Source organism: Gadus morhua, chromosome 15 (genome assembly GCF_902167405.1).
Source record: "Gadus morhua chromosome 15, gadMor3.0, whole genome shotgun sequence".
NCBI classification, from domain to species: Eukaryota; Metazoa; Chordata; class Actinopteri; order Gadiformes; family Gadidae; genus Gadus; species Gadus morhua.
In genome coordinates, this window is record NC_044062.1 from 10,936,622 (window position 1) to 10,961,621 (window position 25,000).

At 44.3% G+C, this 25,000-nt stretch overlaps 3 protein-coding genes across 8 annotated transcripts in view; 2 read left to right on the forward strand and 1 right to left on the reverse strand.

Annotated features, from left to right (window-relative positions):
- Positions 1-3: 3 nt before the first annotated feature.
- LOC115559716 (peroxiredoxin-like 2A) lies at positions 4-5,880 on the forward strand. 6 transcript variants are annotated; one of them, XM_030378767.1, is made up of 6 exons: positions 4-105; positions 2,339-2,518; positions 2,918-3,009; positions 4,101-4,241; positions 4,907-5,071; positions 5,198-5,880. In XM_030378767.1, exons 2-6 carry the CDS (start codon positions 2,374-2,376, stop codon positions 5,291-5,293), a joined length of 639 nt encoding a protein of 212 aa, XP_030234627.1. In that variant the 5' UTR covers positions 4-105; positions 2,339-2,373; the 3' UTR covers positions 5,294-5,880. The 6 variants fall into 6 exon arrangements, with proteins under 6 accessions (XP_030234627.1, XP_030234629.1, XP_030234632.1 ...); XM_030378769.1 differs by having other exon boundaries at positions 10-105; positions 2,462-2,518; XM_030378772.1 differs by having other exon boundaries at positions 17-105; positions 2,470-2,518.
- Positions 5,881-6,722: 842 nt separating this feature from the next.
- Positions 6,723-15,790, reverse strand: sfxn3 (sideroflexin 3). Its single transcript, XM_030378750.1, has 11 exons — positions 15,649-15,790; positions 14,373-14,546; positions 13,480-13,650; positions 12,858-12,956; positions 12,367-12,442; positions 12,174-12,259; positions 11,682-11,809; positions 11,241-11,290; positions 10,184-10,233; positions 9,771-9,818; positions 6,723-9,509 (listed from the first exon to the last, which is right to left on the reverse strand). The coding sequence occupies exons 2-11, from the start codon at positions 14,534-14,536 to the stop codon at positions 9,413-9,415; spliced, it is 969 nt and encodes a 322-aa protein (XP_030234610.1). The 5' UTR covers positions 14,537-14,546; positions 15,649-15,790; the 3' UTR covers positions 6,723-9,412.
- Positions 15,791-18,055: 2,265 nt separating this feature from the next.
- pdzd7a (PDZ domain containing 7a) overlaps positions 18,056-25,000 on the forward strand; it is a 14,963-nt gene continuing 8,018 nt past the window's right edge. Inside the window, exons 1-9 of the mRNA XM_030379759.1 lie at positions 18,056-18,263; positions 18,446-18,585; positions 19,488-19,660; positions 19,968-20,147; positions 20,704-20,851; positions 21,749-21,809; positions 22,202-22,759; positions 24,300-24,455; positions 24,944-25,000. The exon at positions 24,944-25,000 is cut by the window's right edge and continues 119 nt beyond it. Coding sequence (XP_030235619.1) covers positions 18,056-18,263; positions 18,446-18,585; positions 19,488-19,660; positions 19,968-20,147; positions 20,704-20,851; positions 21,749-21,809; positions 22,202-22,759; positions 24,300-24,455; positions 24,944-25,000 — 1,681 coding nt within the window. The remainder of the gene's footprint in view (positions 18,264-18,445; positions 18,586-19,487; positions 19,661-19,967; positions 20,148-20,703; positions 20,852-21,748; positions 21,810-22,201; positions 22,760-24,299; positions 24,456-24,943) is intronic.

The following is a 25,000-nucleotide window of genomic DNA, read 5'->3' on the forward strand; positions in this document are numbered from 1 at the left end:
ATTACTTTTCCCTTAGAATAGATCGACTAGTACGCCTTCAGGAGAATTCTGTTTTGGCTAGCCTATGGTTTTGACTGACGGCATTTCTTCTCCCATTCGTGTTTTGTGAGTTGCTGCATTCATCTACAGCTGTAATCGTATATAATACTGCACAAAAATTTAAAGAAATTTGTATTTATCTGGCTCTAAGATCATATCATGTAGCCGCGCTAACGTTATCGTATTTAGCACCTGTAAAGATTAAGCTTACCTGTGTAATGCTACCAGATACTGGCATAAGGTTTTATTTCATAACATTATAATCTGTTTAATGGCCGAGAAGGCCCCCAGGATAATATGCCCGTGATTGTGTACAAGTGATTAGCATTGAATGTTACATTTAAGAAGAAAAAACATCAAGGTCGCAGCTGAAGTAGGATGTTGGACTGTAGGCACATTCTGTCGTTCAGTCCAGGTACTAATTAACATTAGTCGTAAAATTTATCAATGAGGAAATTCGCTTAAATATATTTGACACTTTGAGCCACAATCAAATCCTTGAGCATGTTGCTGCGAACTAAAAGGTTTCCGTTTCAATTGGTCGATTCTTATCGTTGTTTATTCTATACGCAAGCGTGCTCCTGCGGCTGCAGTTTCAGTACCGCACCCCTGGAACCGCACTCATGGGACCCTCTTTTTTTGTTTTGTTTAAATCATTAACACTTTAGGTGTTGGCGAAGGCGAGTTAATTTTCATAGGATGGCGTTGACGTTTAGGTGAAGGTCTACATTAAAATTGCTAATTTTAGCCGGATAGACGTTTACGGTTAGGTTAGAGGTGAGTTAAATTAAGGTATGGCCAAGGGTTCGTTTAGGTGTTTATAGCTATGGTTAAGCGTGTTTCATCACGTTTTCGCGATTTAGTCTGGAGATACTTATGAGATTCCTTCGCCATCCAAGGAAAAAGTAAACTCGTGTCCCGAAGCCAGTGTCATGAAATAATAGGTCCCTGAACTGCGGTCCTGAAACTGCAGCCAGTTCATACAAGTGTCTCCACGGACTGAACTTTTTGCCATAGTGTCGTAGAGGACTCTTCTTGAAGGGGGTTTAAACTCCATCTGGACCTTGATCAAACATCAAAAAACGCCGATTTGTTTTTGCAACACGGAGGCATCAGCAAGTTAGTAACCCGCTTACACATTTATATTGGTTAATTAATTAATTCGTTTTTTTTTTATTAGATTGCTGTTCATATGAAAGTCTCTTATAGTTTCTGAGTTAATTAATTGAATTTGCTTCTTTATTAGTTGTGATATTTTATAGTGTAGCAATAGCCAATGCATGTTAATAATATCTGACTTTATAACTTGTATATTTGATTATATATGCAGATTTGTCTTCTATTGTCCAGTGTAAAGATAGATAGATACATATATTGATAAATATACATAGAGCACTGTATTTATCCCCAAAGGGTTATAGAATTATTGATGTTTGATACTTGCACAAACACAATTTATTGTCAAAAAGAACCTGGAACAGAAAAACAACTAATGGAATGTTAGGGTTATATATCAACCAGAAATATGAAGGCAAACTTTATGTTTTTGGTCAAGGTTTCTTTCCTGATGGCTGGACCGCTCCAGCTGGTTTTCACGGTTTACTGACTTGTTTGTTTTACTTAATTGTTGGCAGTTTTGTTAGAAATAGAATCATATTTTTTTTTTTTTCAGAGCATTCCATAGACACTATCTATGGCGCTGGCCTTGTCTCGGTGCTCCGCCACCCTGAGAAGTAAACTATTGTTACGCTACCCTGCCTTAATGAGAGGGACTCCTCCAATGAGCCAGTCCCCCCCACACTGCCCTCTTTCACCTAAGTAAAGCCACAGCCATCCCTGAACCAAACAAACCCACTTCAGGCAAGACGTTACCCTGTTTCTCTCTAGTGTAGTATAAGTTAAGCTTGTCCCTGAGCTGCCTCCCCTAACGCAAAGCTCTTTCTGACTTTCTGTCTGAGTTTCCTGGGTCAATTTTTCTATTTTCTTTAAAAAAAAAGAAAGAAAATATTGTGCTTCACCTTTACTCGTAATTGTTGAACTTGCAAATTTAACAAGGGTGTGTCACCATGACATCTCACCAAGATAGACAAAAGATTGCAAATACCTTTTCCTCCGCCAGACATAGTTTCAATTCACAGAAACCTGCCTGGCCTCTTCCCATGTCATGGCAGGGGAATAAACGACAAGGATATTAATAACAGGCATGAGTCACAGCCAGGGATGGCAGTTATCTATCATCATTTACATTTTCTATTGAACAAAATAATTTATTCCACTTATTATTTCCTTCCTTTCCCAGTGTTATCCTCGGGTCTGGAGGGAGAGCTGTTGGGGATGGGGGTGTGGTCTCTGGGTCTGGGGGCAGTTGGAGCAGCGATAGTGGGCATCTTCTTTGCAAACACTGACCTGTGTTTGTCTAAAGTTGCACAGGCATCGATGGACTACCTGGAGGATGCAGACCTGCAATCCACCGCAGAAGGTTAGAGACATTTCTATAGCGCCACATTCAAATTGGACTTTGGTCGATGATCATATCCCGTTTCTCGGGCTAATGCATGATTACATAGTGTGCAAATATCTGGAAAGAGTCCATTGTATGTGGCCTTTAAGGCACATCAGAAACAGTTTACTTGGCTGTTTGTACCTGTTTGCACATTCCTGACCTGAATACATGTGACCATAAGAATTTGTTTTTTTTGTAGTTTGGTAGATTCCTGCACATTTCTAAAGATTGAACATATAACCCCGTCGTCGGGATGTTTTGCAAGTTCACAACATTCTGGAAAACGTACCCTTTGAACCGTAGACCAAATAATGATATCATGTGGAACCGAGCCTTAACATGGCCTTGTTGTCTTGGTCTGCTCTACCTCAACAGATGGCGGGGTCATCAAGGCCAAGAGCCTGTGGGAGGCCAGCGGAGCTGTGGTCATGGCCGTCCGGCGGCCTGGGTGATTTCTGTGCAGAGAGGTGACTGAGGCTACTTAGTCAGGCTTAGCACTGAGTTCACACAGGCTGTGGCTAACCAACCATCACTATGTGTAATCTCAACATGTTACCGATGACGGCTGTCCTCCTATTACGTAGGAACATAAGGTAGTTACTAGTGGTACATTTAGTTTGGTGATGTTAATACCACGTACATTTGAAAATATTTCTGCCAGACTTGAAGTCTTGAAGTTCTGTCACTGACAGAAACTTGGTATCTGGACTTTATTTGAAAATATTGTCCAAATACTCATTACTGCCCAACCTTATGGTATTATTATGATTTTGATTATCTTAAAAATGGCAGAGTTATGGCCGATTTTTATTCGAAATTACGATTTTGCAAATGAGCCACCATTATTCAACCAATCCCAATTCTACTTCAGAGAACCCCAGAGGCGGGAGTTGCGTTGATAGCTAACAAAATGGCGCCACAGGGTCAATTTCAAATGACCACTGCTGTATGTGCTCACCAAGCTACTGTTTATAATCAGTCAATAGGGTCAATGGGGAAAAAACCGCTGACTTCAACCATTCCGAAGGCGAACAACTCAGCCTTGTCAATCATGGTACACATATAGAAACTGCACGCAAGCAGGCCTCCAAAAAGTGACCTCTTTGGCGACACGGGCGCCATAACTCACAGCCAAACCAAAACGATCAGCCCAATAGTTCGATCAACCGCAAGTCGGTTTCAAAGCAGCCCAGGGACTTGAGGCTTGGAGTGCTCACTCATTAGCCTCGGGGCCTAAGCATGTCAGCATGCTCACAGAATGTGGGGCGCTCGACAAGTTGGCAACCACTGGCATTTTCTTCGGAAATTGCCCATGCGGCGAGTCCTGTTGATCCTGTTGTATCTTTTCATCAAACTCCCTCTTCCGGAGCAGTGGGTTAATTTTTCTCCACTCTCCGCAACACGTAGGCAGTGGATGGAATGCGGCGGTCTGACTCCTGACGGCTTGTGTGAACTCGTCTTGAACCTCAGCGGATTACTCTTACATAACACCATCATTTCAAGCAGTGTCCCCGACTTATCGTCTTATCTCCTTCTTGTGTCTTCTATCTTCTCGCAGGAGGCCTCCGAGCTGTCCTCTCTGAAGCCTGAGCTGGAGAAGCTCGGGGTCCCTCTGGTGGCCGTGGTGAAGGAGGACATCGGCACGGAGCTGCAGGACTTTAGACCACACTTTGCTGGGGACATCTACATAGATGAGAAGGTACACTATGGCCCAATCCCATTTCTACCCCTTACCCCTCCCCCTTGTTTTGAAGGGGTAAGGGGAGGGGGTAAGGAATTGGGTCTAAGGCCCAATCCTATTTCTACCCCTTACCCCTTCCCCTTACCCCTTCAAGACAAGGGGGAGGGGTAAGGGGAAGGGGTAAGGGGTAGAAATGGGATTGGGCCTATAGCTACATAGATGAGAAGGTACACTATATCCACGTAGATGAGAAGGTACACTATATCCACATAGAGGAGAAGGTACACTATATCTACATAGAGGAGAAGTTACACTATATCTACTTAGAGGAGAAGGTACACTATATCTACATAGATGAGAAGGTACACTATATCTACATAGATGAGAAGGTACACTATATCTACATAGATGAGAAGGTACACTATATCTACCTAGATGAGAAGGTGAACTATATCTACATAGATGAGAAGGGGCACTCTATCTACTTAGATGAGAAGGTACATTATATCTATAACGTCATACTGTTCATCAAATGTATTTTCCAAAAATGAAAGGAATTTACGTGGGTGATACCTTGTCTGTTGAGAATGAATCAAGCAGTCAAAGCCTCTCCTATATTGTTTCTCAAAAATCTAAACAATGGCAAATATCAAGGGAACCTAATCACACCCTCCTCCCTGTAGAAACATTTCTACGGGCCGCTGCAGAGGAAGATGGGTGGTATGGGTTTCTTCCGGCTGGGGGTGTGGCAGAACTTCATGCGAGCCCGGAGAGGGGGTCACCAGGGCAACATGATCGGCGAGGGGTTCATCCTGGGAGGCGTGTTCGTCATTGGGCCCGGAGACCAGGTTGGCCAATCGAATTTAAAAGTTATTCCGGCATGACGCAAGTGCATGTATTTTTTGTGGATTTAGTTATGGTGAACTGACGTGTGTGTGTGTGTGTGTGTGTGTGTGTGTGTGTGTGTGTTACAGGGGATTCTTCTAGAACACCGTGAGAAAGAGTTTGGGGACAAGGTTAACACTGCAGATGTTCTAGAAGCCGTGAAGAAGATCATTCCAGCCAAATAGATTTAAGTTAAATTTAATTAAGAGAAATTGCAGCGGGCAAGGATAATCTTTATTTAATTCCTGTGTAATTAATTTTTTTAAATGGCTCTTGAATTTTGTTCTGTTTTTGATTTAGATGTTTTCATTTTGCAATGGCAAGTAAAGCTGTTGACACCTGACAGCATTTTACCACATTGTGAATGCATCATGGAACCAAAAATGCATGTTTTAATTCCAACATATAATTGCATGTATTGTGACCTTAAAACCAGTGCAATATGGGATTCTAATGACAGCATATGTTGGATTACACTTGATACAGATCTTATGAGTTATTTTAATTATCATTCGCCCTGTGCTGGGTACCCAGGCTGCAGTCCACATGGCGGACGGTCTTGTCAGCCTGTGTGTGATAATGAAAACCTGACTCTAAACTCTTCAGGAGACGAGCGGGTTGGATGCTTCCACACACCGGCTCACTACCGTTGCCATGCCGACGAGGAGTTCTGGGTGCTGCAGACGGGTGATGCGTTATTTGCTGGGAGAGATGTTGTCTGCCTGTTTGGATGGCCTGTGAACCGCAATAAACTCTACACCTAGACTTACAATGTTGCTTTTTAATTCATTTGTCTGAATTTTTTGTATTACACGCGTCAAGACATTGCAAGCACTTGAAACAAATGTACAGTACAAGGGACATTTTGCATTGAGCAAATACCTTCAACACAATATATAAAAAACAGATCCATCAACAATCTCTAAAAGATTTGTTTCTGTTGACTGAAGGTAGGTTGTTGTTGAATCAAGATATGCCCTTTTATTTGGGGTAGAGCTGGCTTCTAGGAGACAAGACTTGTTTTTCTTAAGATAAAGCAACCTACTAAATCTAAAGGAATGTTTCCCTTGATTTTTTTTTTTTGCAGATTCTGAAGCTTCTTGGAAAAACATATATCAAAGACCTTTGTATTGCTGTAGCATATTTGTTTAAGGTCAGGAAGAACTGCATGCCTAGCTTGACATCTCTAATCCAATTCGCAAATAAAAAACGGAGTTTGCATATTCATCCACTTCAACCGATCTAAGACTAAGGCCTTTTATGAACCGCGATGCCCTAGTTGTTTATCAATGGTAAACTAAGCAGAGTTTTTGTATGCAAATGCAAAGCACACATAACTTCCTGAACTGAAATCCCTGCCTGCTTATCTCACTCTTATCAGTACTGGTTGTTAAAAGTATGCCGCTATAATTTCCGGAATTGTAACTCTTGAAAGTTTGTAGTATTTTCTATTATAACTAATGATTAAATCATACGATTTAGTAAATCTTTAGTTTCTAAAGACCTAAGGGTCTTTATCTATTCATAATTGATCTAGTTTGGGTTTTGCAACAAAATAGGGTAGGACCGACTCCTTATGAGACAGACACACGGCACACAATGATATGAGCCCAGTTAGAACTTCCAGTTAAATATTTTATTCTGTTGCTCTTGGTAAATACACATCAAGGAAGGAAACAGACACAGTACAAAGTCTGGAGGAAGAAACAAGTACTGTACTAATACTGACTGAAGAACGTAACTAACAGGAGATTTGTACATATTACGCCATGAAAACAAACATTTGTGGAGTGTACAACAAATATCTATGCATGAAAAATCATTCTGTGCAATGCTGGATAACTTGTGCAGTGACTGGAAACTTTCAGTGATATTGTTTAACTCTAAATTACTTTCATCAGACATAAAATAGATGTAGTTCCTTCCATATCTTTTCCTGAGGATTATCATTGTGGTTGGTAATTTTTCAAATATGACTACGGAACAAACTATTTAGTATCAAAATAGTTACTGGCCAACCCCATTCTAGTGAACATAAGACATGCCTTGACATGAGAGAAGGTCCGTTATGATAAGCTCACGCTAAAACAAAGTCTCCATCTGAAATTCCTCAACTCTGTTACCAATTCATACTGGTCTCATCTTTGGTAGTGGGTGCAATGGGTTACCATGGTATCCTCCTGAACGGCCGGAAGTATTTCAACTTGACTGCAACCAGTTTGTCCGTAATATTTCATTATACATAATGTCCATCGGACATCTAGGAAAATGTACAATCTCAGAAAATACTGTGCACTCAATTGCACCATGGGGGAAAGTAATAAAAAGTTACTCGTTCCTCAACATATTGCTTGTGAGCGCTGGTATTAGTTAGCGTATATCCCGTTTAACATTGTCAAGCACAGTAATCATACAATACAATTTCCAATACATATTTCATAAAGCAGTCAACAATATAACCCCTCTAAAAAGCCACCTAAAAGCTTATACAGCAGCACAGCAAAGGTTATAGTGCAGTTTAACCCAAAGCATAAAGCAAAATCAGCAACGCCATAGCATAACACACACACACACACACACACACACACACACACACACAAATGAATAAAGGGAAATCTAACATATTGCATGTAGTTGAGTGGTTGAATTATGAGTTAGAGTGTTGTTCTCCTTTAACACTGTCCTGAACTTCATGTATTTATAAGATGTTTGTCACGAGCAATTAAAACATACAGATGGGAGAATTAACAAGACATAACTAGGTAGATGACCCTGTTTGATAGCAACTTCAGTCCGGTTAGGTAGTACACCCTACCATCTACTCAAAAACATACACAAACATCCATAGATTTCAAGTGACAGGTGTGCATACATAGAGGTTAGAGGGTCACGATACATCAACTAATCTATCACTATAGTATCAGAATAAATGTTACCACTGTGACCATGTTTACTTATCAACGCAAGGTAACGCTAACAAAAGTAACTCAATTTACATTTGAGTTACAGCAGAAGCAATTACACCTCACTCATTGTTCTGTTGCACGCACACACACACACAAAACCATGTACAAATACATGTATGCATTCTTGTAGCATCTGATTGTACTGATTTCTGATACATGTGTACTCTGCTGCCATCTGGGGGACAAATATGCAACTCATGGTGCATCGGGCTGAAGGGGCATTTCTGCCTTCAGTTCTAATTTGCATATAGTGTTTTACTCAAAGGTTGCCTTGTGATATCTGTGGGGTGAGCTACAGCTTTAGCATTCAGATGGTACACTGTACATTCTTCCCAATCGGTTACAGTCATCAACAACAATCAAGTAGCTCGTCCCTATTGTCGCACAATTCAGTGAACCTCATATCAACCAAAGGCCTTGAAGTGTGCCGGAGAGTTTGGCATCATCGTTGCTACAGTACATAAACATTAACGTAAAATTACATTAACATTAAATTATCTTGCTCCAACGTATGGGGCTACTATAATATTGAAGTTTAATATGCGCCTAGCACCTGTATAATGGAGTAAAATGGCGAAGGAGTAAGTACACTTCAGAGGAGTCATAAGTTGCTGGGGTTACTAGGCGTGGTCCATTTTGTGCTCTTGAAATGTGTATTTTTCTTTTTCCCCAATTGTGATAAAAATGGTGAATGAGCGTCAAGCCAGTGCAAAAATATATGATTGGAAAGCTAAATAAAGCATTGATAAATGGCAAAGGGTTGCAAAGTTATAGAAGGTAATAAACTGAAGCCAGTAAGAAACTACAACTCTGAATTGGACTTACTATGGTTCACTCAAATCACAAAATCAAAAAGCATTTACTAAAAACAGAGGGCGTGGAGCCATCAAACATTACTAACCTAACCCTAGAGAGGAGATAGCACATGATAGCACAGCACATAACAAAACCAAAAAGGAGTGTCGGTCAGCCTTGAGCGTATCAAGTGCCAAGGGAAGTGACGTGTCTCAAGGTCTTCCTGGTCATCCATCCGTTTTCACTAACGGTGAAAACCCAGCACTCCTCTTCAAAACTCAACCGCTATCTCTACTGCGACCCTTTGCACTTTGGAGCACCCATACAAAATATAATAACAAACAATACAAGCACATAACATGGGAGACTGAAGCGGAACAATAAGCATGAACAGAGTTCCCCCTGCCTTTTGAATTGTTCCCTCAGAGTGTTGGATAGTAGTAGGCTCAGCCAATATGGATGTGTGCGTGCGTACTCGCTCGCTTGTGTATGTGTTTGCGTGCGTGTTTGTTTATTTGCGTGAGTGTGTTTGTGTCTGTGGTCCTACAAGCCCTTGTTGAAGTACACAGTGGTGGTCTGGGGGCTGATTTCTCGTATCCTCTCTTGCAGTTCCGGCTCCAGACTGCTCACACTCATGGAGCTACAAGGAGAGTGATAGAGGCAGTCGGTCAGAATGAGCCCAGTATCCCTATCTGACTTCAACGCCACATGACTTACACCATGTGACCCGAGTGATTAAAGCATTTCCAGCACAGAATATTTCAATGGAACTGCAGCACGACTGCAGAATTAGATTACTCAAGAACTACTATTTGTATTCAAACACTCCATTCCTTCTTTATTCTAACCTTTCTGGTATTTAGTTTGCACTGTACATTCTGTGGGAGGGGCTGGTACATACCTCTTCTGGGGGAACAGGGCGCAGCACAGTGGAGTGGCAAACACCAAGCTGGAGAAGAGAAAGAACACCCAAAGTGAGGGGTCGTATGCACTGTAAGCCAGGAGGATGGTATACATTGATTGAGGAAAAAATCATAAGCACGGTTATTTTGGTCAATATTGAAATCACGATTATTGAATTTATTATTTTTTTAAGTTTGAAAACATGATGCATTTTCTCAGCATTTCTCTCCAAAAAACACTTTGTAACTGAGAACTTTGAAATGTTTGAAAAAAAATTAAACTCGATTAAATTAGTTCGGAGAGTTTGACCCGAAAATCAAAATCACGATCAAACTTTGATTAATTGCACAGCCCTAGTGTTCATCCCTCCCTCTTCCATTCTCGTTCAGAGGTGTACGGCCCGCTACTTACCAGAAACCCACCAGCCCCACCTGGATCGGCGCGTTGAGCAATGGGTAACGCTGCAGGAGGGGACAGAAAAACAATGTTCAAAAACGTGTGGCACAATGAATTAGTTTGACCAAGCATCCCTTGCTTAGGCTGAGAGGACATGAATCTTAGCGTTATCCTGGTCTACCGCAATACAATTTATGTTCCTTTACTTCCAATGAGCTGTGTATGCCAGTTAAGAACTTGTGTGAAGCGTGAGTGTAAGTGTGAAGAACAAGATATGTTTTTTTTAGAGCTGTCAAGCGATTAAAATATTTAATCGTGATTAATGGCATTAATGTCATAGTTAACTCACGATTAATCGCAAATTATTTTTCTATGCTAAATATCCCTTGATTTTTTTGTCCCATAATTTTTCTCATTTTAATTTTAATTTTAAATAATTATACTTATCAACATGGTGAAGTGCATCGGCTTGCCTTGTGCAAATGATTTTTTATTGATAACAACATTGGCATATACTGATCAAAACAGGACGATACAAAAAAAGAGCCTATAGTGCAATTAAACGACTGCTTTGAACAAATTTAATTTGAACATAGCAGTCAGGCTTTTGCTTCTTTGTTTTGAGCCAAAGAAAAAAAATAATAATAATTTTTTAACGCCGTTAAAATTGGTTTGCGTTAACGCCGTTAATAACGTGTTTAACTGACAGCTCTAGTTTTTTTTAACCAAGCTGTATCTGAAAACATTTAATGTAAAATGGGCCCCTCTCTCTCTATCGCGCCTTTAAACCCTGGGCAATGAAACGGGCATTGAAGTCCGCTCTTCCTCTCTCACAGAGAACACAGATTTTAGGCACCCTCTTTAAGGCTTTCTGTCATCACATTAGAACGATCTTATCCACTGCTCGCCTACACACCGGCCATACTCTGCATGCGGATCAGAGCGGGTCCGACTCGTTTAGAACACATTTCTGCACAACAGTTTAAGAAGTGATGGACGGTTGTGGAATGTGGCTCAAATGAGAGTTTGTTAGAGATGGCAAGAGATGACAGGCCCTGGGTCCCATGCTTACCCTCAGGAAAGCCTTCTTCTCAAGCGCATTCATTATGACGGGGGGAATAGCTGGGAAATGGAGAGAAAAAGGAAACATCTTGAACAGTGGGAAAAACGGGTTAAGAACCAAAACAACTTTATTATAGTAATTGTTTGCCCTTACTATTTAGCCAATCAAGCACCTTAAACGTCTATCTTAATCTCACTGAGACTTACCCTTAAACATGAAAGTCAAAGTAAAAGATTGCAGGTAAACTGGGTACATCCGGAATCAAACTCCGAACCGTCGGGCCAGGGGGGCGTGACACTAATACCTTCCTGCCCCACTACAGACAAAGATAGACGGCTCCTGTGTTTTTCTACCCACCAATACAATTCTAACCTCTTAACCCATGATCCCGTTCGACTACCCAACCAATCCCAGGAGGGGACCACGTAAAGGGGAGGAGTCGGTCCTTACCCATGGCCGGCACCGCCATGCCGATACGGGACACGATGACCTGGAGGATGGCCTGCTTGGCGGCGCGAGGGGACTCCCCCAGACGGTTATCGTTCTCGTCGGTCACCGGGATGCCGTATTTCAGTTCCCTAGGAGGTGTCAATCACGTTAACATCTGGTCTGTCGAGGCAGCTTTTGTTTTGAACACAAGTGAGCTTGATCAAGTTCAAGTTATTTTATTAGTCAAATGCACAACATAACGGGCAAAGCTGGCATGTTGTGCATTAACTAATAGAATAACTTTAACTTTAACAAGCTCACTTGTGTTCCAAACAAAAGCGGCCTTGACAAACCAGACTTGAATAGACTTTTATGGCTACACAATTAACTATTGATTCATGCTGTGTCAACTGTCACCACTGACAAAGCTGTGTGCACCGGTACCTGCACCAATCCCACCTCAGGAAACGCCCTGATCAACGGGAGTTTGACGAGGGGGGGGTCGGGACTCACCTCTGCCTCATGAAAGGGATGTTGATGCAGTTGGCGGCGGCGACGGCGACGAAGGGAACGAAGCGGCTCATGATGGGCGGCAGGCGCTGGGGGGAGACACATGGTTAACATAACGCCTCACGTCGTCTGCGGTGGAGCCGCCTCAGTTCAGCGTGGTTGTTCCTGGTGTGAGGCGGAGGACCCCATGCATTACCGCGGCCAGAGACTTGAAGCCCAGGGCGGTGACCACGGCTCCCGTCGTGGCGCAGACGTAGGCGGTGCCCAGCTGACTGAGAGAGAGGAGGAGGACGGACACACGTTGGCCACAACAACAACCACTTCTAGAAGCCCCGTCATTATTCAGTCTTATTTTACATTATCATATTATGTTTTATATGCGTCAATTGGTGAAAATAAATAATAATGTGAATGAATACATCTCTAGGCATGGTGGGCCCCAGTGGGAGTCAAAGGCTGGCCTGTTTTTGATGGATCAATTTATGGCCATTTGGCTTGACGATTTGTGAATCTTAACTAGGGTTGTGGTTATTAATAATAAAATAAAGTAGTAAATTATTTCACAATAATCTTGATAAGAGGGGGGTTGGCCAGGTGGCAAGGATAATGAGACGGTTGTTGGCTGGCGTTGCTGTAGTTCATACAGACTAACACCCTAATAGATGAATGATTTGGTAGAGGGATTACTTCACGGTCAGGGGGGCGTCTCCACTGCGGTTGGTGTAGTTGACTACTGCGTTGAAGGACTGGTTGACCCACTGCCAGAACACCACCGCTGGCGTAGTCCTGACCAATAAGAGCAAGGAACACATTCAGGAACACTGTTTGCACCATGTCGTGTGCTTTCAAATCTGTTGGTGTGTGTGCTTCGAATGCCAAGGGCACCACAGGACCGGATTTTGGCCTTGCAGAGGTTAGCGGCTGTCAATCAACTTTAAAGTATGTGACTTTCATTGACGCCAGCAATAGCAACTGGGTTGTCTTTGACCTCCCGCTCCAAACATGGAAACCAGCAGGTGTTTCATAAGTTCATGGTTAGCATGCAAGCTACATTTCATAACCACCATCTTATTAGAATTCAGTGATTGATGGTTATACAGTCCCTGAAGAGGAACGGTGTCCTTATGCCAAAAACAAAGGGTTTAAAAACAATAAAAATCCTACACATCCTTTTTTAATTTACAAGAGCAAGATAAAAAGCATACCAGATAATTATAGTTAGCAGAATTCATGAAATACTGATCAGTCTCATAAAGATTGGCAGTATTCAGAAATATGAATCACAGACAGCAGATGAGTTCCCAGTTACCTGTAGAAAGTGAGCATGGATCCTGTGATGGACATGTTCATTGGCACCTGAGCCGACATCCGGCCAATCACAACCATCTTCTCCCCGGTGTCAGGGTGGAAGGCAGAGTCATAGACATACTTGGCCTTCCAGAGAGAGTCCTCCGTCAGGCCCGGCTTCACGATCCCAGCTCTGGGAGGACAACAAAACCTCTGGTTAAAACACACAATCTAGTCCAGGATCTGGTTCATTATCAGAGGTAAGGCACCCAACTTTAGCCATATCACTGTTTTTACTAAATGTCCCAAAGATACTATTCAGAATGAGGTAGGGCTTTCGGAGCGATAGCTTCTAATTCTGTCTGCATTGGTTTTCCCTACAGATTGAACGTAAGGTGCGGTAAACAGATGCTACAACCTGCAGCCATAATTAACTTAAGTGCTCGTTAAGTACATTTAAACATTAACTCCTCCATCCTTTTTGAATACGGACCTTGCAGTGCATTTTTTTGCTCGAGTCATTAGCAAAAGCAAGGTTATCCGAAAAACACAATAAAAGTATTGTTTGTTTTATTTTCTAAATAATTTGCCTACAGCAGTTGGTTATCAAGAGGGGAGTTTGTTTTACAAACTTGACTTACTGATGCAGATGCATCCAAAACATATTCCCTGTACGTTACCCTATGTGAACTCCACAAAAAAAGATCAGGAATAGGTTTTGACAAGGTTTTGACTAGGTATTGACAAGAAACCTCAACTGTCAAGTCTAAGCAAAGCATTAATCCTTACAGCATTAACACACACACACACACACACACACACACACACACACACACACACACACACACACACACACACACACACACACACACACACACACACACACACACACACACACACACACACACACACTACCTGTAGTTCTCCACAGTGACCCTGGCATCTTCCAGGGTCTCAGACGAGAGCAGGACGTTCCTGGGATCTGTGACCATGAAGAAGTGCTGGGCGCGGCCCATGAACGTACCCTGGTCCCATCTCGGCTCCTTGATGTTTATGTTTAGAGGCAGCTCTCCAGACATATTGGTTTATCTTTGGAGGACAGATGACCACGCCCATCACTTTCATACCACAAAAGTTTACACAAGTACATGTTTGCATTTATTCCTTCACAAACACACTACTATATTACTCTGTCGTGACTTAAAATAACTGAGAACGGACAGAAGCTCTAAAAATCCATTTTGAACAAAACACCAACACGCAAGTCTATCTGGGCACAGGGATTGATACACACTAAAGAAGGTGAAATGATGCAGGGGGTGAAATAATAATCCCACTCCTGTTAAACCCTGATCACATTGCAAGCCTCCTAGCTGTTAACAGGTTATAACGACTCAGAGTTGCAAAATGTGAACATGCTGTGAGTAACAGGTCAATGGATCATTTTTTAATCCTTGTTTCTTTTGGCAAAAATGACTACGTTTTTTGTAAGAAAGACTCCAAGCTTCTCTCCTTCTACTCAACATAAGTTGCCACATTATGGCAAATAATCGGTTTAAATAAATATTTTTTTACTGGCGGCTAGTCCTAAAACACATTTCAAAAGCTAACGTTATGCTACTCAAACTTTAGTCAATAGCGCTACAATTTAACTGCGTCAGATTCTCGAGGGCAATTGTGGTTTACTCTTCGTGATGTTATAATTGTAAAAAAAAAAAAAAGAGACGAAACACGCATACCATTACACGAGGTAACAGATGGACACGTTAAATCACGAAGAGCTGCATGAGAAAAGTCCTTGCACGACACCAGCGGCCAATGACACATTTAACGTTACGGTCTCAGGAAACAACACGCCTAGTAGCTGTGAGCTAACCACAAGCTAGCAATATATGTATGGCTTCAACTATTTGTTACCTAGAACAAGCAATGCAAACCGTCACTAAACAGACGCGTCAATTCGTTTGAAAGACGGTGTTTTCATATAACATAGTAGTTCGACCGTTATTACCAAGATAACACACAACTCCCATACTCACCGTTTGCTTACCAGCCTGACAGCTAGCTCGTTAGCACGCTAAGTAGTAATAGTTTTAGTTGGAAAGCACTGATGCGACCTCTAAGAGCCTAGGGAACGGATAACGTGAATCAGTTTGTAACCGTTTGCCTGGCTTTGTTCATTTACACGTACCTCCTTGACAATGGACAATGTATGACCTCTCAATATCACGGCTCTGCCGGTGTAAATCCTCCCTGTATACACGCTGGGCGACGTCGTCTGTGGTTGTCATATGTTCCATTCGTTACGATGTGGGATGCGCGAAGAAGATAAACAGTGCCTGATTGGTCGATCGTTGCTGGGTGAGGTCAATAAAAAGTGTCTGATTGGTCGACCATGGCTGGGCGAGGACGATAAACAGCACCTTATTGGTGCATTGCTCTTCAAAACGAAATGTCAGCAATAAATACAATATTATGTATTTTTGGGAAATATATAGACGTTATCTGTTTATTTCGGACTCGTATTCATTCGAGTAAATAAGTTAGTATTAATTGCACTAAAAATAAGCAGGGTGTGTAGATTAATCATATTCGGTAACATCTCCAGTTTAGATTACATCCACCAGAGAGCGACAGAACACCGACTTAAACAGCAGTAGAACAGAATCAGTATCAGAATATTCATCATTTTATTTTGCCAAGTGTATTTGCACAAAAAAATTAAAGACTCCTTGAGGTTGATGCATAAAAGACAAAGCAATATGATACACGCAAAAGTATTGAGAATATATTCAATAAGAAAGATTAAGTAAGAAATATGATGCAACAATACAACTTAAGTTATTGAGAACAATAAATTGTGTAGGCCTAGTCTGTGAAAGGCTAAGAGGAAGTGACAGGGCGAAATAGAAGAGAAGTAGCAGAAATGGTGGTAGTGACCCTTTATCACACGCATCGACTAATATCTTAACCTAATTTCCTACTTACACTTCATACCATCCTAGCGCATATAGTTTTGAATATCTAAACTGAATGTTCTCTGTGTTAGTAGAGCCATAGCTTATTAAAGTTAAACAACGTTCTTGTTTTTATTTCTTAATTAGATCGCTTGCCTCTATGCCAAGCGTCGACCCTTCCAGATAACGCATGAGTTGGCCTGCATCCATTCTCGCTATCCAATCATAGGGCAGTAAGGCGGGCGTGCAGTTCTATCGAGAGCAAGGTAGCCTACTTCGCCACTTAATGATCTCGGATAAGGCTATGATCCTACACGTTTGATATGTGAATATAGTCAACACATGTTTCTATATGGAAAGTTATCTGACCGCTGATTCTACTCCAGTCAGATAACTCTGGAACTCTGACACCCAACTTGACAAACATCAAGGTGAGCCGAGTGAGTGAAAACATTCGTTACGTTTTGGGGGTTTCCCCTTTCGGTTTCATCATCAGACATGATTCACCTCGTTCCATTATCTTGTCACGTAAATAATTTCCGTTAAGCGTCGAAATAAGGACATAACAAACGTTAGCGTTTCATTGGGCGCTGTCCGAGGTGCTGATTACAGGTGCAGTTAAATTCCAAGAAACAGGGTAAGCCTAATACACAGGCCTATTTTTTTTTGTAAACAATCACAAACAAAGTATTGGCCTGCTCTGTGTTATTCCTTGTTGTAAAACGGATAGTGGTATATTTACCTGTTACCAGGTGATTGCCCTTGACTCGAACTACTGACGCTGTAGCCTCGTATCACTATACTGTAGCCTCCCAACGGCTATCAGTTACATTACACATGACGACGCATGTGTCCCTTGGGGAAGCACCGTGCACTCTTGGTCGCCCTTCATACCGTCAACCAAGCCAGCATGTAGATAAGTGAGAATCAGACACCATGGATGTAGTCCTACAGATGGATCACAGGAACCGATACGCCCGTATGCCTCACCGCTTTGCATGGCTTTGGAAGCCTCTAGAAGAAGTATAGGGATTGTGTATATATTTTTTAATGACTATATTTTTTCCTTGGCATTGTTCATCCTGGAATCCTCATCCTGGTGAGATCAAAAGTCAAATCTTCAGCCATGGACTACTTTTCTTTTTGGTTTGTTTATCTTTTAAAGAAGAACTCTGTTGAGGTCTACTTCTTGCACCGGGGATGATACAATCACACTATACTCGTTGCCCCAGTCCAGTGTCGTGTGCGTGTGGGGAGGCTATACCTATAACCTACTGTACCTCACCGCAAGCAACCAATTACTGGAGGTTTCATCTTTCTCCCATCGGAACACCACCACCACCACCTCCGCTACCGGTCGCCACAGCAATACCACCATCACCGCCTTAACCATCACCGTTCCCATCACCACCACCCACCCCCATCTTCAGCTAATCCACCGCCGCTGTCAAAAGACCAAGACCACCACCGCCATCATCATCATCACCACCACCACCAATAACAGGACTCCATCACCGATACCACCACCACCACCGCCCACGCGCACCCCCCAAGACGCCAGCTCCCAGACCCAGCGAGCGTAGCCCCTTACCGCAGCCCCAGCGCCTGGATGAGTAAGGGACGGGGAGGCAGGCTCTCGTCATGGCTCACTCGGCTCCCCCCTACGGCCGGAGTGGGATGGCGGCTGGAGGGGACCAGCCCCACCCCCTCAACGGGTGGGGCGGCGGCCAGCCAGGGGGGTCCCACACCGCCACGCGCTACATGCAGAAGAAGAAGCAGCGGCGGCGGCGGCGGCACGGGTCCTCTTCGCCCATGGGACGGGTCATACTCATCCACACCCCGGTGGACGGTAGGGGACGCCTAGAGCCTCAGCACGCTGTTTACATCCATTATAATGCATCAACCATATCAATATCAACGGGGATACTAACCCCATAAATCATACCACCATGGAGAATAATATGAACACTAATAAGAACAGTTTGGAATTTCTAGCACCTTTATAAAAACCAAAGCATTTTTTGTGTGTAGGTGGGGAAGACAGTGAGGACATCCACACAGTGACGGTGGATAAGAGTCCAGATGGCCGTCTGGGCTTCAGCGTCCGCGGGGGGTCCGAACACGGGCTAGGGATATTCGTCAGCAAAGTGGAGGACGACAGCTCTGCAGGTGTGCAGACTTCTCCCCCTCTGTGTCTGTCTCTCATATTCTCTTTCTCCATTTCTCTCTGTCCCTTTCTCTCTCTTTCTCTCTCTCTCTCTCCGTCTGTCTCTCTCTCTCTCTCTCTCACTCTCTCTCTCTCTCGCACCCTCTGTCTCCAACTGTCTTCCTTGAGTTATCTCCCTGTCACTCTGTTTCCCTCTCTCTCTCTCCCTCTCTTTCTCTCTCCCTCTCGCTCTCTCTCGCTCTCCCACTGTCTCCATCTGTCTTCCTTTAGTTATCTCCCTGTCAATCTATGTCTCTCGCTCTCTCTCTCTCTCTCTCTCTCTCTCTCTCTCTCTCTCTCTCTCTCTCTCTCTCTCTCTCTCTCTCTCTCTCTCTCTCTCTCTCTCTCTCTCTCTCTCTCTCTTTCTCTTTCTCTGCCTCTGTCTCCATCTGTTTCCCTCTAGATATCCTCTGCCACTCTGTGTGTCCCTCTGTCTCACTTTTCCCCTCTGTATTTGTCTCTTTGTCAGTCTGCCTGTCTGTCTGTCTGTCTCTCTGTATCTCTGACCGTGTCTGTATTTCCTCTGCCTGATTTTATTATCATATCAACTATCCTATCTTCTAAAGTGTTGAATCAATGCCAAAGTTAAACCAACCCCTCTGTATCGATACGTCTGCTTCAGGGCTGAGGCTGGGGGTGCAGGACAGCCTAGTTGTGGTTAGGTTCTCCCACTCCCAGCCTGACTTATATGTCTCACTCCAATACCTGCTGCTAAAAATGACGGTGTGCAAAAGAAAAATCAGAAAAGATGTACATAGTTCACGGTTAGATGGCGACGAAGAGAGAAATGGCGTGGTGGTAAATACACCTTAATATGAAAACGAAATGTTAGACAGTGAAGCTTGTGGTGTTGTGCGGTGTGCAGAGCAGGCTGGGCTGTGTGTGGGGGACAAGCTGGTGGAGGTGAACGGGGTGAGCCTGGAGAGCATCACCATGAGCAGTGCTGTGAAGGTGCTGACCGGGAACCACAGGCTGAGGACGGTGGTCCGCAGGGTGGGCAAGGTGCCCGGCATCCGCTACTCCAAGGAGAAGACCACCTGGTGAGACCTGAGGAAGGGAGGAAACCTGGATGCATATTCATGGCCATTGATAGCGTATTAGGGGGGTTCCACTTCCAGCCGAAAGGTTATTGGTTTGAACCCCCATTTCTGCAATCTGCCATTCTATATGAAGACCCCTCTGGGGCATTAATGACGTTTCTATATACGTTTTGCACTATAAATCATGTCAAAGTGTGGCATACGAATGGCGTGTCGACAAGGTTGTAGTACATGTGGTCCTTTAGCGTGTTTATGTGTGTGTGTGTGTTTGTGTGTGTGGTGTATGTGTGTATGTGTGCGTGCGCAGGGTGGACCTGATCCACAGGAGAATGGTGGTGGAGGAGAGTGGGCGCACGCCCTCCGATACCAGCTCCAACTGCTCTGCGCTGCGCAGGATCATCCACCTGTACACCACCTCTGACGACTACTGCCTGGGCTTCAACATCAGAGGGGGCAAGGAGTTCGGCCTGGGCATCTACGTGTCAAAGTAGGAACCAGAGCCTGTCTGATTCATGTCATCTTACGTTCGTTGTCACGGCGGTGGTTCCATGCAGCAGAATGAAAATGTTGGCGAAACATGCTGAATGTGCAGACGCGTTGGTCTTAAGTATGACTCCAGACTGTTTCATTTCTATAGCCCTGAATCAGTACAGTCTATGAACGCTTTATAGGCCACATTATACGACATCCCCAGGCCCTAAACCCCTCTGAAGGGCATGGGATACTCCCCAGGAAGACAGAAGCGGGTTCCCTCCTTACAGGGATGAAGGAGTGCCACAGGGGCTTAATGAGCAGACAGTGGTAGCAAAAAGTGAAGCGGTAATGGTAGATTAGTAGTGCGTTAAGAATGTAACTGCAGGCTAGTCTGTTGATTACATTAAGAGAGTTATCACATTTTCTTAAATGCTTGATCATTGCCAGCTGTCCACTCTAGTCCATGAGGTGGCGTAGTAGTAGAATTGTTCTAAATAAGTTTTGCCAAAGCTGTGGATATTCAAATGAACCTCTTACTGACTTCCTTACTGACTGTATGTTTCATCAAGACTGGACCCCGGGGGCCTGGCCGAGCTGCATGGCATCAAGATGGGTGACCAGATCCTCGCAGCCAATGGGGTGAGCTTTGAAGACATCACCCATAGCAACGCGGTGGAGGTGTTGAAGAGCCACACCCATGTGATGCTGACCATCAGGGTAAGTACACCTCAGACCTTTCCATAGGTATAATGAAGGATAATGACTTCATTGCCGAGTCTCTTTAAGTGCCCTGACACATAATGAATGCCCCGGCATGTTAAACAACACAGAGGCTCTTTGAATTGAGGGTGCCCAGAAAAAAACTGACAGTTGGCTACCTTCCCATGAATTTCTAATGTGTGTGTGTATGTGTGCGTGTGTGTGTGTGTGTGTGTGTGTGTGTGTGTGTGTGTGTGTGTGTGTGTGTGTGTGTGTGTGTGTGTGTGTGTGTGTGTGTGTGTGTGTGTTTCTGTGTGTGTGTGTGTGTGTGTCTGCATATGTGTGTTTGTGTGGGTGAGTGCGTGCATGCACAAAGTCTTAGGTCTGGCATTCCTGTGTGCTCATTTTACTCCTCTGATCTCAGGTTCCATGTGTGAAAAACATCCAGGGACAGCGTTCATTATTCAGCGGCAGCCAGGGATCAGGTTTTATTCAGTAGAAAGCATATTTTATGCCCCCCTTATTCTTACATATGAAGCCATCGTGTTTAAAAATCACATTCAGGACCTTAAGGGGTTTGGTCACCCAACACCTCCGTACCTGCTGTGCTGAAGCATTGGAAGGAGACTTGGAGGGAGTCTGGAGTATCAGCTCTTTGATGCTACATTAAGTGTCTTTGTGCAAGGGTCAGCCAAGGTCATCCAGCCAACATCACTCTTCTTCTGTGCCAAATGTTGTTACAGTTGGAGTAGCCTTTGAAAATGTACATTCATATTTGGTACTGAAACCATACCACCTTCTTATTCAGGGTCTAAGCAAAGCTCCCTTTATAGGATATTCAGGACAGAACTATGTCAAAATGATTAAGAAATATTTCAATATTTTAACAAAATGATATTTATATTGTTTCAACAGGAGGCTGGAAGGTACCCAGCCTACAAAGAGATGGTGGCCGAATACAGTTGGCTGAACAAATGTATGGTCTATGTCTGATTAACATTAAACATACATGTATATATATACAAATATATAGCTGATGTAGTCTGAACTACATATTAAAAAGATAAGCTCCAGTCTTGACATTACATTTTGCCAATAGGTTTTCAAGTGCCATGTCTGTTTTTGAATGAAGTTGGATTTGGATGAAGATTGAGTCTTCACAGATCTAGATAAGAATAAATCGAGATTAGAAGAAAGTACATTTTTGCATCAGGAACCCCTTTTGGTTCGAGCTTAATCTCAACCGTTTTGTAAAGGTCATTCAATCGAACATTTTCAGTGGGATTAATGGCTCAGTTTAACACTACATTTAGTCTTTATTCTAACACTTATCTCTTTCCTTCCCTCTGTTTTCCCGCTCCCCCCCAGTGTCCAACGGGGTCCCGGCGCCCTCCTCCCAGGGGTCCGACTCCTTCTCCTCGGCCTCCTCCCTGTCGTCGGGCACCCCGGTCAGCTCCCTCAGCGGCCTCTCCCAGGTCCTCTTCCCGCCGCCGTTCGGCTCCGACATGGTGGACGTGGCCATCTCCACGGAGGACCGCCCCCGGACCCCCCGGACCCCCCGCACCGCCGAGTCCTCCATGCAGACCGACCCGCAGGCCCCGCCCCCCCACAGCCGGCCGCCCTCCCCCTACGGCTCGCAGCCGGGGGGCGGGTGGGTCGCCACGGAGACCAGCCGCACGGTGGGGGCCACGGTGCTGCTGAGGGACACGCTGGTCCACGGGAAGGGGGAGCGGCCCCGGGACGGGAGCGCGGGCCCCCCGCCGGGGCGAGGGGACGGGGGCGGCCGGGCGAGGTCCAGGACGCTGTCTTCGGGGGAGCAGGAAGGGGAGATGGAAAGTACCAGTTCGGCCAAGACGGCGGTGCTCATGGCGCTGAGCCGGCCGCGGAAGCCAATCAGCCGCTCCCAGAGTCACGTCACGGAGAAGGGTGGGTCCGGACGCCATTTTGACTTTGGGAAAATCACGAGAACTTTTCTGATATTCCCAAAAGTCAGCGTTATTTCTAAGTTTGGGTTTTAAGTATCAGGTATTTAGGTTAAACACGGTTTAGGTAAGAAAAGGTTTCAGTTAAACCTTGGATGCAAGCAAGAATTCAAATAGATGGATAAGTCAGATAGCATATAGCAATAAATTAGAATCCTAGCATTTCCTTTGAGACCCCTGGCAGAGGTCGAAGATGAGAATCAATTCCCACCTAATCCAGAATCACAGTATGATGGTTAGTTAGCCTCTCCTGTCTGGAGCTGATTCAGTCGCTCCAGTCGGTCCATTCTCTCGGTAATACGATATGCCTTCATAACCTCAAAAGAACCTGCTTAGAATTAACGGTCGTCTATTGACCAGCAAGTGACCTTAGAGTTACCTCTCTCTCGCTCGCTCTCTCTCTCTCTCTCTCTCTCTCTCTTTCTCTCTCTCTCTCTCTCTCTCTCTCTCTCTCTCGCTATCGATCTCTCGCTCTCGCTCTCGCTCTCTCTCTCTCTCTCGCTCTATCTCGCACTCACTCTCTCTCAATCTCTCCTGCACCATCTCTCTTTATTTTTCTCCCTCACCCTCTCCCCTGTTGCCTCACTCTCCCTATCTCTCTCTTTCCCTGTCTTCTGTAACCTCTTTCTCTCCCTCTCCCTCACCCTCACCCCCTCTCTCTCTCTGCCCTCACTCTCTCCGGAAAAGTTAACGACAACACTACATTCAGTTAACTGAATTAAGCTCTGCTCCATATTCATCAAAGAACCCCAGAGTTCACAAAGCGCAGTGATGGATGGTTTCCCTTCCAAACTCCATTCCCCCGTAACCACTGTGGCGACGATTTAAACCGGAACGGACAGGATTCCATCCCGTCCCCTATCAAGTCCTCTAAGTTATGAGCTGTTGCTCATGCAATTTATCGTCTCTCCGGGCCCCAGAAAGTGGCAGAGCCCCAGGCGTGTGGCCCCAAGGTTGATTGGCTGTTTGTTATATAGGCCCCGGGCACTTCCTCTCCCAACAACTGCTGTGCCCTTTAATACATCACAGTGTGTTCAGGCAGCGGCGTTGTAAGCAGCAATTCATCAGCATTAGCCCGCCACCATCCGCCGCCCAAGATATAGCGCCGTGAATAAGAGGAGCAGACGGGAGGAGAAATGGACGGTCTGTTCTCATACAGGATGTCACCGCGGTGATGTTGATGAGAGGGGGGCGTCACGATCCATAAAGCACGCATCAAGCAGTAAACACAGATGTATATGAGCGGCCCTGTTGCGTCGTGCCGGTTGCTTGAACAACCGGAGAAAGCTACAGCCGGTTGGAGGACTGGGGATTGATGGTGTTTTTGATCAGACACGTATCTGTATTTGCGGCCATACTTCTTCATCAAGGCCTTCAACAAGTTTTCCTCTTTGGTTCTCTCATCCAAAGAGAAACTTTATCCGTTTTTTTCAATGGTTCAACTTTATAACACTAAACTGAAACAACTATTTTATTTAAATCAGAGGACAAGCAGAAGAAGAAGTCTCGGCAGAAGGACAAGAGCACCCCAGGAGGCGGGTCCACACTGCAGCGCTCCAAGACCTTTGTCAACCTGCTGTTCAAACGAGACCGCAAGGAGAAGAGCCGCTCTAAGTCGCCCTCGCGCCACACCGACCGAGGTGAGAACCCACAGCGCTCACAAGAGTCTAACAATACCCTAAGGGCATACATCGTAAGCATGGGTGAAGCTGGGGTGAAGCAGGGTTGAAGCTGGGGTAGGGAATCTGGAGAATCCCTCTGGAGCAAGCTAATATTTGAAACCATCCAACCAGCATCTCAACAAAGATGACAAAAAGTGCTTCTGAAAAAAAAAAAGCCTACCTTAGCACTAATAACTGAGCTTCGCAAAACCCCACAATTTGGTTATGTTATGAAACCAATAGGGGTTAAACTTCTAACCTATGCTCTACCAGATTAATTTAAATGAATGAACAAAAGTGTCTGGTATTCAGAGTTGCACCCAAAGAAAACCAAACCTTGACTTTTAACTCTAAACTCTTTAGAGAAAAACTAGTGGAACGCCCTAACCCTGCAACCCACACACTTCAATATATGGCCAATTAGGTGTGGCCCTCCAATACTTACGTAACACTTCTTAATTCTATAGAGAAAAGCAGGGGCCGGCCCTTCCAGCTGCTGACCTCCCCCAGGGAGAGCCGTGCGG

Excerpts from the sequence above, each read along its gene's own strand:
- sfxn3 (XM_030378750.1), bottom strand. The coding sequence starts at position 14,536 with ATGTCTGGAGAGCTGCCTCTAAACATAAACATCAAGGAGCCGAGATGG. Across the intron at positions 11,810-12,173 it reads ATCCCTTTCATGAGGCAGAG|GGAACTGAAATACGGCATCC; the intron begins GTGAGTCCCGAC and ends GACACCTCCTAG. Across the intron at positions 11,291-11,681 it reads CATGGCGGTGCCGGCCATGG|CTATTCCCCCCGTCATAATG; the intron begins GTAAGGACCGAC and ends TCCATTTCCCAG.